This window comes from Phycodurus eques, chromosome 5 (assembly GCF_024500275.1).
Source record: "Phycodurus eques isolate BA_2022a chromosome 5, UOR_Pequ_1.1, whole genome shotgun sequence".
Taxonomy (NCBI): Eukaryota; Metazoa; Chordata; class Actinopteri; order Syngnathiformes; family Syngnathidae; genus Phycodurus; species Phycodurus eques.
Window position 1 is genome coordinate 9,760,545 of NC_084529.1, and position 17,530 is coordinate 9,778,074.

At 44.0% G+C, this 17,530-nt stretch overlaps 3 protein-coding genes across 4 annotated transcripts in view; 2 read left to right on the plus strand and 1 right to left on the minus strand.

Moving 5' to 3' along the window:
• Positions 1–133, plus strand: part of kiaa0513 (KIAA0513 ortholog) — a 62,828-nt gene extending 62,695 nt beyond the window's left edge. The window contains exon 14 of the mRNA XM_061677433.1: positions 62–133. The gene's annotated coding sequence lies outside the window, so the exon portion shown is untranslated. The remainder of the gene's footprint in view (positions 1–61) is intronic.
• On the minus strand, positions 1–1,976 carry acd (ACD shelterin complex subunit and telomerase recruitment factor). Of its 2 annotated transcripts, none has more exons than XM_061677429.1 (2): positions 1,891–1,976; positions 1–1,677 (listed from the first exon to the last, which is right to left on the minus strand). In XM_061677429.1, the coding sequence occupies exon 2, from the start codon at positions 1,649–1,651 to the stop codon at positions 35–37; it is 1,617 nt and encodes a 538-aa protein (XP_061533413.1). In that variant the 5' UTR covers positions 1,652–1,677; positions 1,891–1,976; the 3' UTR covers positions 1–34. The 2 variants fall into 2 exon arrangements, with proteins under 2 accessions (XP_061533413.1, XP_061533414.1); XM_061677430.1 differs by having other exon boundaries at positions 1–1,722; positions 1,891–1,965.
• gan (gigaxonin) overlaps positions 1,928–17,530 on the plus strand; it is a 26,970-nt gene continuing 11,367 nt past the window's right edge. The window contains exons 1-8 of the mRNA XM_061677427.1: positions 1,928–2,595; positions 3,746–3,976; positions 11,629–11,743; positions 11,862–12,212; positions 12,838–12,906; positions 13,050–13,201; positions 14,674–14,795; positions 14,926–15,038. Of these exons, the coding sequence (XP_061533411.1) occupies positions 3,792–3,976; positions 11,629–11,743; positions 11,862–12,212; positions 12,838–12,906; positions 13,050–13,201; positions 14,674–14,795; positions 14,926–15,038 (1,107 nt within the window). The 5' untranslated portion in view covers positions 1,928–2,595; positions 3,746–3,791. The remainder of the gene's footprint in view (positions 2,596–3,745; positions 3,977–11,628; positions 11,744–11,861; positions 12,213–12,837; positions 12,907–13,049; positions 13,202–14,673; positions 14,796–14,925; positions 15,039–17,530) is intronic.

Sequence of the window (17,530 nt, forward strand, 5' to 3'; positions counted from 1 at the left end):
TAGATAGTCCAGTCAGAGGATGTCTGAGGAGATGTTACAGATGTGTTGTCTTCTTTGGAAGGACAAGATATTTGACAGCCCAGGACAGCAGCGATTCTTCCACTGTGAACCGGTTAAAGTCGTGGAGATTCTGCCCAGATACATTGTAAGTGTATGAGAACGGCACACTATCGGTGTGAACAGTAGTTTTTCCTTGTTCAGTAGCCAAAGTTTGAATGTCAATGCTACCTCCAACAGTGCCAGAACCTGTCCCAGAGTCAAAGAGCCACGACGGGGGGCTCCCACTTTTCTGATCCTCCTCCACCGCGACTGTAGTTCGCTCTTCTTGCACACACTCCAGATCCCTTTTTCTCATTGTCGTTCTATATTGTCTCCCTACAGTTATTTGTTGCATGTCAACATTCTCAATCAAAGTCGGTTTGTCTTGGGGAGGCATTTGACTATTCGGTGTTGCTGTGTCACTGCCGCCAAATGAGAGTGGCAGTTTTTGATACGGCGGTAAGGAGGTGTGGTTCCCTTTGCTGTGTTGTAAATCCTCAGGTTGCGTGCTCGTAATAGGAAGTTGGGTACTGGTTCTGTTCACGTGACAGTTTTGTCGGTGGAACTGAATAGACTGTACTGCAATGGCTTCTTGGGACCCATCTGAGAAAGAGAAACATCGTGGTGGAAGAAACATTTCCCATGGTTTCGCCGAAGCTGTGAGGTCCTTATTAGTCAAATTTACATGTATGTTGTCATGATGCAAGATGTTATCGACATAGTTTTGGGTTTCCCCCACTCCCTCGGTCAACTCAGCTGTTTGGCAGCCTTCAGTATTAACAGTGCTCTCCGAAAGTTGAAAATTTAACTCCCTGTCCCCATCTGTTGTCAATATATCGGCATTTGCTTTTTGCCCCTGCATAGCATATCCTTCTGGAATGAGGAGACACTTTATCGGGATGCTGAAACATCCCGTGCCGTTATCTGCAGCCCGTTCTTTGTCCCAGCCAGTGGGAGTGAACATGTCCAGTTGATTCACCGATGCAACGGCAGTGGATGTGAAAGGCTGCAGACTTGCACTCCTCGCCACCATCAGTCTCTCCCGCACATCCTCAAGTACGGTTTGCAAACTGTCGCGCTGCCACTCCCCTAATAGATCAGACAGGTCAAAGTCATTGTGGCTTTTTGGAGAGTCCTGCATCTCTCGGACCAACAGCGTTCTCCATGTCTCATAGATTTTCTGCTGGACAGAGAGCGAAGAGGTGCAGCAGGGTGTGTTGTCTTTGGCTCGGCCAGCCGCAGTGGTTAGCATCTCTCCAACTGACAAGAAGAACCTGCATCTCGTCGGTTCCGTGGCCATATGAAACTGCAGTCGGTAGTCTCGAACACACACGGTGGTATTGAGCAGACTGGTGAAACATTCTTTGTCCTCCTGCTCCTGAAGATGCTCCCACGCTGATGAGGTGAGAATGGCAGGCATCTGCACTACGCCATCAGATAGGAAGAGCAGCCCCGTGGGGCCTTCCGAGTTCCGGGCCTGAGACTGAGACATCTGCCCCACAGAGGTAACATGAGCTTTCAGTCGCCCACCGTTGCTCCCCTCCTCACTGCCATAACTCTGGATGAGACTCTCAATCCATGGAGAAAGGGCGTTCCGAGGCACGCGCAGCATATTTGGAGTTTAAATCGTCTCTTCACCTGTTTCGTCAGGAAATCATTGATTAGTTTCAGAGGTTCAACTGTCTATAGAACAAACACAACAAGACAGATAATCAGCAATTAACAAATTATACAAGGACACGTAAGTAATGTGGAAATATTTGAATAGCGATCATATACGAAGCTAATCAACACGCAGTTTCACCTAAATGCCGCTCCTTATTTTACTCTAATAAAATGCATTTATATTACCTGGGTTTTACTCGTGTTGTTTACTTTTTCGAATTCCATATGATACTGCAAGTCGTGTGAAATTTTGAAGCCGTACACAAACCGGAAGTACTTGTCAAAATCAGGCGACCCTGACAATATGGCTACGTTCCAATTCGCTTCAAATCGCCCTTTGCAAACACTTTGTCGGAATGTAAACGTTACCGCTTTCGGAAACCTTACAATCTTTTTACTCACATAATTTAAACCATATTTGAGTTCACACCCCCCACCCGCCAAAGAAAACATACTTTGATGTGTCCCACAAGGGTCAATCTAGAATAGAACCGACAAAATAAAACTGCATTTGGACACCTTTCATCTACGTATTTCCGCCACACTGGTGGTGTGTTCATGTACAGCGGAAAACCCTCGATCTTAAAAAAATAAAATAAATTCTTATTACGAGGCCCGACTTGTATTAGGATGTTCAGCAATGGTTTGCCTGTATTATAATACTATATTTATGTAATAAATGTTTTCATTATAAAATGAAAGCCACTCAGGGTTATGCCTTTTTATGTAAATCGGATTCTGCAATTTTCGTTGGGCAAGAAATGCAGCACAAGCTCACGTCTAGAGTCTTCTCAAAACAGTGTGAAGCGCTGTGTCCGCTTTAAACATTTAGTTAGGTAATACTCACACACTGCGCCCATTAGAAAGACTCACGCTTTTCTTCATTTCAAGGTAAGGCTTATCTCTGTTGCACTTGAATTTGGAGTCGTTTAAAAATGACACAGCAAGTTTGGACATGTGTAAAGATACAGTAAGTAAAGGCTTGCGGAATAAATTCAACTTCATCACACCAGTATTGACATTTTCTGCGAACACAATGTGAATTTGTGTGAATTTTGCTCACTAATGTGACACTTTTGGGAACGACTCCAGTCAGATACAAATTTAAAAAACAACCCTTCTGCTAGCCGATCAAGTCTCTGACCGCAAATGGGCCAAACTCCGTTTAGAAACCTCGTAGTTTGTGGACTCGGCTTTGTTAAGCTATGGCATCCCTCTTTCTAGTTGACATACATCTTTTGAATTCTACTGACTTGAGAGCTTGATCATATTTACAGCATTCGTGGTATACGATAACAACAGTTTTTTGTGAGTCATGTTGCTTTTCCGACACAGGACAAGATGAATGTGCTCACTACTCCCCCCTGTGGTGTGTTGTTGTAAAGGCGGATTGGCTTTATTTTTATTTAGTTATTTATTTTTCAAGAGACGATAATGTCGTTCAAGGAGGCCTGTTTTGTCTTTGTGCTTGGGTACACGTTATGTTAAAATAACATTTAAAAAAAAAAAAAGGTCAAAGAAAAGAAGACATTTAGGTAGAATGATGATGGCTCAGCAGTTAATGTACAAAAAAATACTGGCACAATTTTAGGGGTGACACGTGTTATTTTTTTTAAATTAGCCAATGGCAAGTCAGGCTTTCGTTACAATGATCTCGCCCATGCCTAGAGTGTTGGGAGGAAAAGTGGGAGTAAATAGATTGAAAGCACATGAATATGTGGAGGTAGCAGTTCATAGACAATAATGTGTATTTGGTGTATGGACACATAACCAAACACAATGGTAACACTGTAAACCAATCCTAAAATGTGCTAACACTGCCACTGCAGCTCAGCGTACCTTTTGACTGTGATAGTGATTCGGCCGCTGCTTGAAAGTGGTTCTTTCGCTCTGGTTACTTCGGCCAGCCTAGCTGCCAAGTCATTGGCTGAGAAACTCTATGTGGGGGTGGTTAGTATGTGACCCTAAGCCTTTTGTCATTGAGGTGTTCATCACAATTAAAAGACACATTCACAGTCGCTGATCTGTAAACTGTCATTAGTAAACAGGATTTAAGAGCGCACAACCAGACTTCTCTAAGTCCAAGCATGCCAGATTCTGCAACGAGTGATCCTGGTTCAAGGGTATTTGACCCTCAACATTCCCAGAACCTCCTCAGAGTTCTTCGTACTTTCTGGCAAGAGCAAAGCTTCCATGATGCACTGCTGGTGGTGGACAGTGAGGAGCTTCCTGTCCAGAAAAACATCCTGGCTGCAGCCAGCCCTTATATTCGGTAAGGCAATATGAGTGAGACATTTTATCTTAATTCCACTAATGGTATCCCTAATGGTAATGTCTCTATAAAGTACAAGGGGGAACTTACTCATGTTAATTAGGGAGTACTCACCAGCACTGAGTACCGATACCACTTTTGATACATAATATTTCAACTAACAATGACAGATTATTGTGAACAAATACCTTTCTTTCTGAATGTCCTAGTCCCACTAGCGTTTAGGTTGCTCAAGTCAGTTAAACACAGAGTTCAATGAATCCAGTTGAAGCCGGACCGGAACTTATTTTTGGACATTATTGAACCACAGTGTGAAACTGTAACACAGATTATTAAAAAATATAGGTACAGAAAACTTGTCAAAATTTGAGTATAGCACTCTATATAATACACACAGGTAAGTAAACTAGCTATGAGGACTGTACTGCATTCAACAGGAAAAACATACCTTATTAATGCACTGAATAATAATAACTTTCTGTTATTCTCAGTCGATGAAAGCAAATGTGTAAGGTAAATACAACCCCAATTCCAATGAAGTTGGGATGTTATGTTAAACATAAATAAAAACACAATACAATGATTTGCAAATCATGTTCAACCTATATTTAATAGAATACACTACAAAGACAAGATATTTCATGTTCAAACTGACATACCTTATTGTTTTTTAGCAAATAATAAAATTAGAATTTTATGGTTGCAACACGTTCCAAAAAAGCTGGGACAGGTGGGAAAAAAGACTGAGAAAGTTGAGGAATGGTCATCAAACACCTGCTTGGAACATCCCAGAGGTGAACAGGCTAATTGGCAACAGGTGGGTGGTACCATGATTGAGTATAAAAGGAGCTTCCGTGAATTGCTCAGTCATTCACAAACAAAGATGGGGCGAGGTTCACTTCTTTGTGAACAAGTGCGTGAGAAAATAGTCGAACAGTTTAAGGACAATGTTCCTCAACATACAATTGCAAGGAATTTAGGGATTTCATCATCTACGGTCCAAAATAATCATCAAAAGGTTCAGAGAATCTGGAGAAATCACTGCATGTAAGCGGCAAGGCTGAAAACCAACATTGAATGCCCGTGACCGTCGATCCCTCAGGCGGCACTGCATCAAAAACCGACATCAATGTGTAAAGGATATCACCACATGGGCTCAGGAACACTTCAGAAAACCAATGTCAGTAAATACAGTACGGCGCTACATCCGTAAGTGCAACTTGAAACTCTACTATGCAAAGCAAATGCCATTTATCAACAACACCCAGAAACGCCGCCGGCTTCTCTGGGCCCGAGCTCATCAAAGATGGACTGATGCAAAGTGGAAAAATGTTCTGTGGTCCGACGAGTCCACATTTCAAATTGTTTTTGGAAATTGTGGACGTCGTGTCCTGCGGGCCAAAGAGGAAAAGAACTATCCGGACTGTTATAGACGCAAAGTTCAAAAGCCGGCATTTGTGAGACGTATTATGTGGCGTAAAATACGACAACGTAGACCCCGGACTATTGAACAGCTGTAGCTGTACATCAAGCAAGAAGGGGAAGGAATTCCACCTACAAAGCTTCAACAATTCGTGTCCTCAGTTCCCAAACGTTTATTGAATGTTGTTAAAAGAAAAGGTGATGTAACACAGTGGTAAATATGACCCTGTGCCAGCTTTTTTGGGAACGTGTTGCAGCCATAAAATTCTAAGTTAATGATTAATTGCTAAAAACAATCAAGTTTATCAGTTTGAACATTAAAAGTCTTTGTAGCGTATTCAATTAAATATAGGTTGAACATGATTTGCAAATCATTGTATTCTGTTTTTATTTGTTTAACGCAACGTCTCAACTTCATTGGAACTGGGGTTTTATATGCATGAAATACCCCAATTCAGAACGTCATCATCACCACCCAAATTGAGTTCACAAATAATTGTATAGATTTACTTAGCAACACACAAATAATGCACTCTCAGCATTATTATAAATCATATAATTCTATATATATGTATATATATATCAGAATCAGAATCATCTTTATTTGCCAAGTATGTCCAAAACACACAAGGAATTTGTCTCCGGTAGTTGGAGCCGCTCTAGTACAACAAACAGTCAATTTACAGAACACTTTGGGGACATAAAGACATTGACAAAAAACAATTGTGCAAAAAGATGCAGAGTCCTCTAGGACTTAGAGCAGTTAGAACGACTAATATTGCAATAGTCCGGTGCAATGACCATTGTGCAAAGGGCGCTGAGACTTCAAGGAGTGTATGCGGTTTAAAGTGACGAGTAGTGCGATCATCTGGGACAATGTTGGTTGTGCAAATGTTACAGATACTCCTCAATCAGTGTGCAAATGGAGCAGATGCTACTCTGGCATGAGTGGCCAGTATATGCAAATAGTGCAGCATGGCGAGACAACTACAGTGAGTGCACGAGTAATACATAATTGGCCCCACAGAAATGTGACAACGAACTCAAGTCAAAAAATTGCCAGCTTGTTGTAATGGAATTATAGGTTAGGTGTTTAAGAAGTTGATCGCAAGAGGGAAGAAGCTGTTGGAATGTCTACTAGTTCTAGTTTGCGTTGATCGGTAGCGCCTACCTGAGGGAAGGAGCTGGAAGAGCTGGTGACCGGGGTGCAGACGGTCCGAGAGGATTTTGCACGCCCTCGTCTTAGTTCTGGCAGCGTGCAAGTCCTCAATGGTGGGTAGGGGGGTACCGAAAATCCTTTCAGCAGTTTTGATTGTCCGTTGCAGTCGGAGTTTGTCCTTTTTTGTAGCAGCACCAAACCAGACTGTAATGGAAGAACACAGGACCGATTCGATGACCGCTGTGTAGAACTGTCTCAGCAGCTCCGGTGGCAGGCCGTGCTTTCTCAGAAGCCGCAGGAAGTACATCCTCTGCTGGGCCTTTTTGAGGACGGAGTTGATGTTGTTCGCCCACTTCAGGTCCTGAGAGATTGTAATTCCCAGGAACTTGAAGGTCTCGACGGTTGACACAAGGCAGCTGGACAACATGAGGGGCAGCTGTGGCGAAGGATGCCTCCTGAAGTCCACGATCATCTCTACCGTCTTGAGCGTGTTCAGCTCCAGGTTGTGTCGCCCGCACCACAGCTCCAGCCGCTCCGCTTCCTGTCGATATGCAGACTCGTCACCGTCGTTGATGAGGCCGATGACAGTGGTGTCATCTGCAAACTTCAGGAGCTTGACAGTCGGGTTCGCTGAGGTGCAGTCGTTCGTGTAGAGAGAGAAGAGCAGCGGAGAGAGGACACAACCTTGGGGCGCCCCAGTGATGATGCTGCGTGTGGATGAGGTGGCCTCCCCCAGCCTGACCTGCTGTGTCCTGCCCGTCAGAAAGCTGTAAATCCACTGGCAGATGGCAGGTGAGACGCTGAGCTGGAGAAGCTTGGTTGAAAGGAGTTCAGGGATGATGGTGTTGAACGCTGAGCTGAAGTCCACGAACAGGATCCTCGCGTAGGTCCCTGCACTGTCGAGGTGTTCTAGGATGAAGTGCAGTCCCATGTTGACTGCATCATCCGCAGACCTGTTCGCTTGGTAGGCAAACTGCAGGGGGTCCAGCAGGGGACCTGTGACACTCTTGAGGTGGTCCAGCACGAGACGTTCAAAGGACTTCATGACCACAGATGTCAAAGCGACAGGCCTGTAGTCATTCAGACCAGAGATTGCAGGTTTCTTGGGGACTGGAATGATGGTGGAGCGTTTGAAGCAGGATGGAACTTCGCACATTTCCAAAGATCTGTTAAAGATCTGAGTGAAGACTGGAGCGAGCTGGTCCGCACAGACTTTGAGGCAGGATGGGGACACATGGTCCGGTCCTGTTGCTTTGTTAATCTTCTGTTGTTTGAAGATGCGTCTCACATCCTGTTCATGGATGGTTAACGCAGAAGTCAGAGGTGTGGTTGTGGTCGCGGGTGCGGCCGGGTGGGTGTGTGGAGTGAAACTGTCCTTTTCAAATCTGCAATAGAAGGTATTCAAGTCGTTGGCTAGTGTGCTATTGTTCTCAGCTTGGGGGGATCGTCGCTTGTAATTAGTCAGCGATTGGAATGCACGCCAGACTGATTTCGAGTCGTTCGCGCTAAACTGTTTTTCCAACTTTGCTGCATAGCTCCTCTTTGCAATGTTAATTTCTTTAGTAAGCTGGTTTCTAGCTCGATTATACAGGGCCCTGTCCCCGCTCTGATATGCAATGCCGGCTCGTTTTCCTCTGTGGCGCCGCTTCCGCATCCATGCGCCGAAAACCGCGGACGGCGCTCCGGTGAGTAACTTGGGGAAAAAACTGAGCGGATTTTCGAAAGTTGGTGACAGAAAGTCCGGAGTAGCCTCCTTGATGGTTAGCAGGTCTCCCCTTGTGTAAGTGAGTCGTGTAAGGTCTCCAAAGACGGACGAAAAACACAAAAACAAAGACAATACTAGAGAGCGTGTTACCGAGGCGACCACACTGGTAGGCGCCATCTTGACTCATATATATATATGACTGATATATATGACTGATAGACTGATATGACTGACTGACTGATATATATATATATGTGTATATATATATATATATGTATATATATATATATATATATATATACATATATATATATATATATATATATATATATATATATATATATATGTATATATGTGTGTGTGTGTATATATATATATATATATATGTGTGTGTGTGTGTGTGTATATATAATTTATATATATATATATATATATATATATATATATATATATATATATATGGCGGCACGGTGATCGACTGGTTAGAGCGTCAGTCTCACAGTTCTGAGGACCCGGGTTCAATCCCCGCCTGTGTGGAGTTTGCATGTTCTCCCCGTGCCTGTGTGGGTTTTCTCCGGGCACTTCGGTTTCCTCCCACATCCCAAAAACATGCATTCATTGAAGACTCTAAATTGCCTGTAGGCATGACTCTGAGTGCGAATGGTTGTTTGTTTCTATGTGCACTGCGATTGGCTAGCAACCAGTTCAGGGTGTACCCAGCCTCCTACCCGATGACAGCTGGGATAGGCTCCAGCACGCCCGCGACCCTAGTGAGGAGAAGCGGCTCAGAAAATGGATGGATGGATATATATATATATAAATCAATAACATACAATATATACTTGCAGACATGGCATCTTAATGGGCATAGTCTGGTCAAGATGGCACCTAACCATGTAATCTCCTCGGTGACATACTCTCTAGTACTGTCTATGTTTCTGTGTTTTTCATTTGTCTTTGGAGACATTACGCAACTTACTTACACAAGGGAACACTTGCTAAACAATAGGAGGTCTACTTTCTTTCACCAACTTTCACAAATCCACTCAGTTTTTTCTCGGAACTACTCACCGGCGGAGCTTCCATGGTCTATGGCGCATGGAGGCGAAGGCGACGCCACACAGTGAAGCGAGCCGGAGTGCAGGTCAAACTCCGTAAGAGAGGATACCGAATGCCGCTACCGTCGATTCACCTCGCAAATCTACACTCCCTACCCAACAAAATGGAGGAGCTTGATCGTCTCACAAAGACCAGTAAAATCTTTGGACATTCTGCCGCCCTGTGCTTCACAGAGACATGGCTTTGTGAACGCATCCCCGATGCCGCTGTAATGTAAAACAACACCGGGCAGACTGCGTCACGGAGTTATCGGGGAAAACAAAAGGTGGCGGGATATGCTTCTATATCAATGAAAAATGGTGTACCGACGTCACGGAGCTCAACACACACTGCAGCCCTGACTGGGAGTTGCTGTTTTTGAACTTTAAGTTCAAACTTAATTCATACTCGCCTGTGTTTACCCCCCGGCTAACATGCACGCCGCACTGCTAACGCTCGCCAAAGAAGTAAACGAACTTGAAAAAAAGCACCCAGATTCACCTCTTCACCTCTCATTATTCTTGCAGACTTTAACAAAGCTAAACTCAAGCACGAACTCCCTTAATACAAGCAGTACATTGACTGTCCCATCAGGAAAAACAACACTCTAAACCACTGCTATACCACGCTAAATGACGCATACCGTGCTATCCCCTGTGCAGCTCTGGGCTCGCATGATCACTGCTTCATTCACTTAATACCAACATAAAGGCATAATCTTAAATCTGCGAAGCCTGTGGTGAAAAGAGTGAAGAAGTGGACCAATGAAACAAAGACAGAACTTCGACTGTTTAGCCTGCACAGATTTGAGTGTCTTTGAAACTTCAACTGGCAGCCTAGGTGAATATGCAAACTGTCACATCCTATATAAGTTTGTGTAAAGATGTGTGTGTACCAGCAAAGTCATTTCGCACGTTCAATAACAACCAGTCGTGGTTCATTGTCAAACTTCAGCAACATCACCAGGCTGAAGAGGACGCCTATCGAAGTGGGGATAGAGCCCTGTACAATTGCGCTAGAAACCAGCTGACTAAAGAAATGAACATTGCAAAGAAAAATTATGCATAAAAGATGGAAAAACAGTTTACCGCTAACAACTCTGTCAATCTGGCATGGATTACAATCGCTAACCAACTACAAACGACCATCCCCCCAAGCAGAGAACAGTAAAGGACTAGCTGATGACTTGCACACCTTCTACTGCAGATTTGAAAAGGACACTTTCACAACCCACACCCACCCAGCCGAACCACCGACCACCATCATACCTGTGACTCCAAGGATGTGTCCTCTCTCCGTTGCTCTTCTCTCGCTACGCGAATGACTGCGCCTCAACGCACCTGACTGTCAAACCCCTGAAGTTTGCAGACGACACCACAGTCATCGGCCTCATCAAAGACGGTGACGAGTCTGCATATCCACAGGAAGTGGAGCGGCTGGAGCTGTGGTGCGTCGACACCACCTCGAGCTGAACCACAGCTGACCCTCACGCTGTCCAACTGTCCTGTGTCAACCACCGAGACGTTCAAGTTTCTGGGAATTACAGTCTCTCAGGCCCTAAAGTGGGAGACCAACATCAAATCTATCATCAAAAAGGCCCAGCAGGGGATGTACTCCCTGCGGCTTCTGAGAAAGCACGGCCTGCCGCAGAAGCTGTTGAGGCAGTTCTACAAAGCAGTCATCGACTCAGTCTTGTGTTCATCCATCACAGTCTGGGTTGGTGCTGCCACAAAAAAAGGACAAACTCCGACTGCAACGGACAATATTGGCCACTAATGTGCTAGAGAAGTATTTGCACAGTTGTCCTTCTACCAGATTAACGCTCTATTAGTCATTTCAAACTTCTCTAAATTGCTAGAGTACTCTGCATCAGTTGCACAATTGTCCCAAAAAAAATTGTATCAGCATTACCAGTAACCTTTCATTGCTCAGTGACTCTCCGTACTGTGTTATATGTTTTTATGTCTCAAAAGTATTTTCTGTCAAATGGCGATCTGTTGTCGTACCAGAGTGGCTCCAACTACTGGACACAGATTCCTTGTGTGTTTTTTACATACTTGACAAATAAAGATAATTCTGATTTGAAATGATGGCGAAGTATGCACAATTCAGACAAACATTCTGTCAGCCATGCATGTCAGTATCTGTGGCTGAAATCGTCATCCTTCACAAGGATCGAATAAATTCAAATAAGGCCGGTATTGGCCTGATACCGATACCTGGTATCGGTACTCACCCATTCCTGATGTTAAAGATGCAATTTTATAGGACCAAACTGAACTACAATCCTCCAAAAGAAGATGGATCAACCTACAGAATTGAACTACAGGGGGTCTCTATGCCCATCATGAAACAGATTCTGGACTACATCTTCAGTGGTGAAGTGAGTGTACATTTCGATTTTAGGAGTGGTTGCTTTTGGTTTGGCTTGCATTACCTCGCCCTGTTCATTGTTTAAGTACGTATTTGTGTTTTAACGTCCGCCTAACCTTTACATACAGATCACTTTGAGTGAAGGGACCATCCAGGACATGGTGCAGGCATCTGACCTGCTTCTCATGACTGAGCTCAAGTTGCTGTGTTGCCAGTTCCTTGAAAGCTGCATCACAGCAGAGAACTGTATTGGCATCCGTCTTTTCTCCCTCCATTACTGCCTGCACCACGTCCACTACGCTGCCATGGAGTACTTGCACACGCATTTCCGTGATGTGGCACTCACAGAGGAGTTCAGGGAGTTGCCACCTGACAGACTATGTGAGGTGCTGTCTGAGGAGAAGCTTAACGTCGGCAATGAAAAGCATGTGCTGGAGGCTGTGGTGCGATGGTTAGCCCACGACCCGGAAGCTCGCAGGGTATGTGCTCACTGAGGTTGGACCTGGCTCAGCATCTCTGCTCTAGTTAATTTAGAAGATGTTTGATGGGTCATGAATTTGTGCAACATTGTGCACATCAAACTCATCCAAGCATCCCTAAGTGGAGCTTGCTTTGTATACAAAGGCACAGTCATGGTAGTAGAAGAAGAAAAAAAATCCCCAAACGGTTCCCACAAATTTGCAAGCATACATTTGTCCATAATGAATTTGTATATAATTTAAATTCAGGACATGCTTGTCGGAGTTTGGTATGAAAAAAACTTGCCCTGAACGGTGACCTCAAGCCCATCAAACACCTTGAAGAGATGTAAGTGCGAGGCCCTCGCTCAGGTTCAACAACATGGCTTCTGACCTCACAAGTCAGTCCACAAGTCTGGATGAATAAGAAAAACTCTCATACATAACAGCTTACAGAAAGTCTTACCAAAGGAGTGGAAGCTTTTATAGCTGCAAAGTTTGTACTTGTTTTAGGTGCAGTGATCACAAAAATCTTCTTTGTCTATGAAGTTTGAATGTTTTCAGCCATATAAAGAAAACACTAGCACTGAACTGATTTTTTTTTTTTTTTTTTTGTATGTTTAACCTAATCTCTGTATAATTGCAGGTGCACATGAGGGAAGTGATGTCTGCAGTGTGGTTGCAAGGCTTAGATGTGAGCTACCTGAGAGAACAGGTACAGAACCAACCTATTATATTGTGTAATGTCCAGTCTGCACATCCAGTTCTTTATAGGTTTAGGTTTCTATGCCGAACTGATATTTCTTGCTCGGCCAGGTTTTAACTTGTGTGTGTGTGTGCGTCATCATATCCCTTTAGGCCTTGGGGGAGCCGCTGATGAGAGAGGTGATCAGAGAGCACTGTCAGCCAGTGCTAGAAGAGAGTCAGCTGCAAGGCGAAGCACTTCTTGCTGCTTTCAAGCCTCGAGGTTACTCCGAGTGCATTGTTGTTGTTGGCGGAGAGGATCGTAGGTGAGATATTTTCTGATTTGTTTCATGTAGAAATAGCTTCAATCAATCTCTATAGTGATCCCCAAACTTAAAGTGCCCCAAAATGTAAATCCTTGTTTTGTTTCTAAATACATTACATTTGTTTGAAGATAAGTGCTGAAAACATGCAAAGACTGAAAACAATATAGTCCTGAGTTGTTGAGATATGGCTTAAAACTCTTTTTCACCCATTAAATTTCCTGATTTTGTAGGTGGGACTAAAACAAACAAAAAGAAGCTTCCCTGAAGTACAATGTGTTTGGTGTTGTTTGGGCTAACATATCTCTGCCCTCTGGTTCCACACGTGCTGTGTTGCAAGGCAGCAGCGAACCGTACAGAATGCGCCAGCCCGCGGCCCCACGCTAGCCGACAGTGGTTAGCGTACACGGATCTGGTCCCGTGCAACAGCATAGGGCTTTCAGCCACTCGCATAGCAGGCGAGGAAGAGGAGGGGCAAAGGTCATCTAGTTGTTGCCACCGCAGGTTGCAACTCACAATGCGTGCACCACGGAATTTCCCACCCCCCCCACCCCACATTCCCCTCGCTATGCCTCGCAGTTGACAAGTCTCTCCGTCGATGAACACCCCGCTGAATTTTAACAGAAACAAAGGGGCAGAATGACTTTTTTGAAGCCTGTGATAGCCTGTGCTGTGTATCACGCCTCTCTCGCACTGCTTGCCGACAGAGGATCAGCGAATCCGCGATAGAAGAAATATTTGTTTGACAGCTGGAGGCGGGATTTTCAGCGCACCCAGCGACGCGCCCACAGCATCTGAAAGCTCAAAGAATGTCTCAATTCTTGACCATTTTGAAGCCTGATTTCACATACTTTGCAATTCATTGATTGATTTATTTTTTATCAATTTATTCATTGTCTGGCTTGTTAAAATTACTCTTTTCTGTAGTGTGTCGAATTTACAAGACATTTTTTGGGCCTGTTTTGTGTCACTTTAATCTGATCAACCATTGTGCTAAAATAAAACTGTGTTTCTTTTGTTTAGTAAATATGTATCTTTTAACGGCAAATGACACTACAAAGTGGCAAAACACTGCAAGAGACTTGTTAAAATGTAATTTACATCCTTCCTGTTATTATTAATAGTATTACTATTTACTTAGGGCAAAAATTATGTCCCACCGTCAAATATGCAATTTTTTTTTTTGAGCTATCAAGCCCACCTGGACTTGCAGCAGTGCATTGGGCAGTAGTTTAAAATGAACAAGGATTTAAATTGTTTAGACATTACATCCGCCAGGTTGTAATTTGTTTTGTTTATATAGGATTTTATTACACTTCTCCCCCTTGGATTTAGAACGGGAAAAAATGCATCTGGATGAAATTTCCTCTATACACTGCAGTCAAATGATCATGCCTTGTCAGTGGCCTGTGTGTGAAAATGAGAGTGCATGTAGAAGAAGTTAGCTGAGTGCAAATCTGTTTTTTTTCATTCAGGACTAGGAAACCCACAGCTCTGACTCGCTGCATGTGTCCACTCTATGACACCAACAGACAAGCCTGGATTGAGCTGCAGCCTATGAGCGTTGCCCGTGTAGGCCATGGGGTGGTCGCAGCTGGTATGTGACAGGGCGGCAGAGGACGACAGTGAATTAGGGCTTATAATAACGTGTTAAATGTGTTGTCTAACATGCCCAGAAAGTACTGTAATACCTTTTTAATAACATGTTTTTTCCCCCTCTGTTTTAGAGGGATTTCTATTTGTGGTGGGTGGAACAGATGAGAACAATATCGTCTTGAGCACTGGTGAGAAGTATGACCCAGACTCTAATACATGGAGCCCTATACCGACAATGTTACAGGTATACTGATCAATTCCAGCATCTCTTTGCAAATTGCTCACCGATTAGTTTTCACTCAATTACAGATAAAACAGTTATTGATTTTATCACAAAAGAAATTTCAACCAAAAATGCAATTACAGATCTATGCATCTAAACTAACTATTGCGACAAATTTTATTTGAATGCATAGCAACAAACAATTTGAGGTTGTTCTCCTATTGGTCACAAGACTGTAAACAGGAACTAGGTTCTCTGTATGGACTGTAATAAGTGAATAACAGTCTTTGTGTTTACATGCAAACTTAGGTTACGTCACCATAACGGTTTATGAGCCTGGTGCGATCATATCAGTAACTAACATCTCCCTTTGCTATGTTAGCTCCTGATGCTATTGCTAATATTGTTGCGCTAACTGCGTACATGAGGTATTATAATAAGTATAATTACATTAGTTACATTACAGTGTGGTTTTCGTCCTGGCTGTGGAACAGTGGACCAGCTCTACAACCTCGGCAGGGTCCTCGAGGGTGCATGGGAGTTCGCCCAACCAGTCTACATGTGTTTTGTGGACTTGGAGAAGGCGTTCGACTGTGTCCCTCGGGGAGTCCTGTGGAGGGTGCTTCGGGAGTATGGGGTACCGAACCCCCTGATACGGGCTGTTCGGTCTCTGTATGACCGGAGTCAGAGTTTGGTCCGCATATCCGGCAGTAAGTCGGAGTCGTTTCCGGTGAGGGTTGGACTCCGCCAAAGCTGCCCTTTGTCACCTATTCTGTTCATAACTTTTATGGACAGAATTTCAAGGCGCAGCCGAGGTGTAGAAGGGGTCCGGTTTGGTGGCCTCAGTATTGCTTCTCTGCTTTTTGCAGATGATGTGGTTCTGTTGGCTTCATCAAGCCGTGACCTCCAACTCTCACTGGAGCAGTTCGCAGCCGAGTGTGAAGCGGCTGGGATGAGAATCAGCACCTCCAAATCTGAGACCATGGTCCTCAGTCGGAAAAGGGTGGCATGCCCTCTCCAGGTCGGGGATGAGATCCTGCCCCAAGTGGAGGAGTTCAAGTATCTTGGGGTCTTGTTCACGAGTGAGGGAAGAATGGAACGGGAGATCGACAGGCGGATCAGTGCGGCGTCTGCAGTGATGCGGACTTTGTATCGGTCCGTTATGGTAAAGAAGGAGCTAAGCCGAAAGGCGAAGCTCTCAATTTACCGGTCGATCTACGTTCCTACCCTCACCTATGGTCACGAGCTGTGGGTCGTGACCGAAAGAACAAGATCCCGGATACAAGCAGCCGAAATGAGTTTCCTCCGCAGGGTGTCCGGGCTCTCCCTTCGAGATAGGGTGAGAAGCTCGGTCATCTGGGAGGATCTCAGAGTAGAGCCGCTGCTCCTCCTCATCTGATTCAGATGCCTCCCGGACACCTCCCCGGTGAGGTGTTCCGGGCACTTCCCACCGGGAGGAGACCCCGGGGACGACCCAGGACACACTGGAGAGACTACGTCCTTCGGCTCGCCTGGGAACGCCTCGGGATGCCCCGGAAGAGCTGGATGAAGTGGCTGGGGAGAGGGAAGTCTGGGTATCCATGCTAAAGCTACTGCCCCCGCGACCCAACCTCGGCTAAGCGGTAGAAAATGGACAGATGATAATACATTAGATTAAAAATGTAATAAAATAAAAACATTTAATGACAATTTTAACCGTTTCATCACTATACTCACTTTACTTAGCTGTACAATACAATAAACCCCCCTTTAAATTGTTTAAGGGTCTTCAAACACCCTTAAAACAATACACACACATTTAAACAGAATATATTGAGAGAGAGCGTGCAAGAGCAATGGATAAAAAAAAAGTCAAACAAAATTAATAACATACAGTGCAAAAAAATTGGTTTGCATCCCAGAGAAACTACCTGTACTATTTTACGATCAATTGCCTTAACTGATTAAAATAAATAAATAAATAGGCATTGCGTAACAAGAAAGGGGGGGAGAAAAAAAAGCCGCGAAATAGTGGCACCATGAAGCGTGAACCACGATATAGCAAGGGTTTACTGTATACACATTTTGAACACAATCTACACTGATTTCTAAATCCATGTACAGTTGAAACCAGAAGTTACACATACTTTTTTTCTCACTGTCTGAAATGAAATCAAACCTTTCTGTGTTTTAGGTCAATTAGGATTACTCCCAAAGAATAATATATTTTTGTTAAATCCCAGAATAATGACAGGATTTTTTTGGGGGGGACAGTTTTTAATTACTTTCTTCAAAGTGAGAAGTTTACATACATTTAATTAGTACAGTAGTATTTGGTATAATTGCCTTCAAACTGTATGACCAGTCAAATGTTTTGGATATCCTTTCACAAGTTTCTCACAATAGTTGGCAGGAATTTCGGCCAAATCCTTTTGACAGAACTGGTGTCACTGACCCGTAAATGTTCTATAGAATTGAAATCAGGGCGTTGTAATGGCCACTCCAAAACATTGACTTTGTTATCCTGAAGCCAC

Bases quoted from the DNA above. Each gene is read 5' to 3' on its own strand.
- acd (XM_061677429.1), bottom strand. From the start codon at position 1,651: ATGCTGCGCGTGCCTCGGAACGCCCTTTCTCCATGGATTGAGAGTCTC.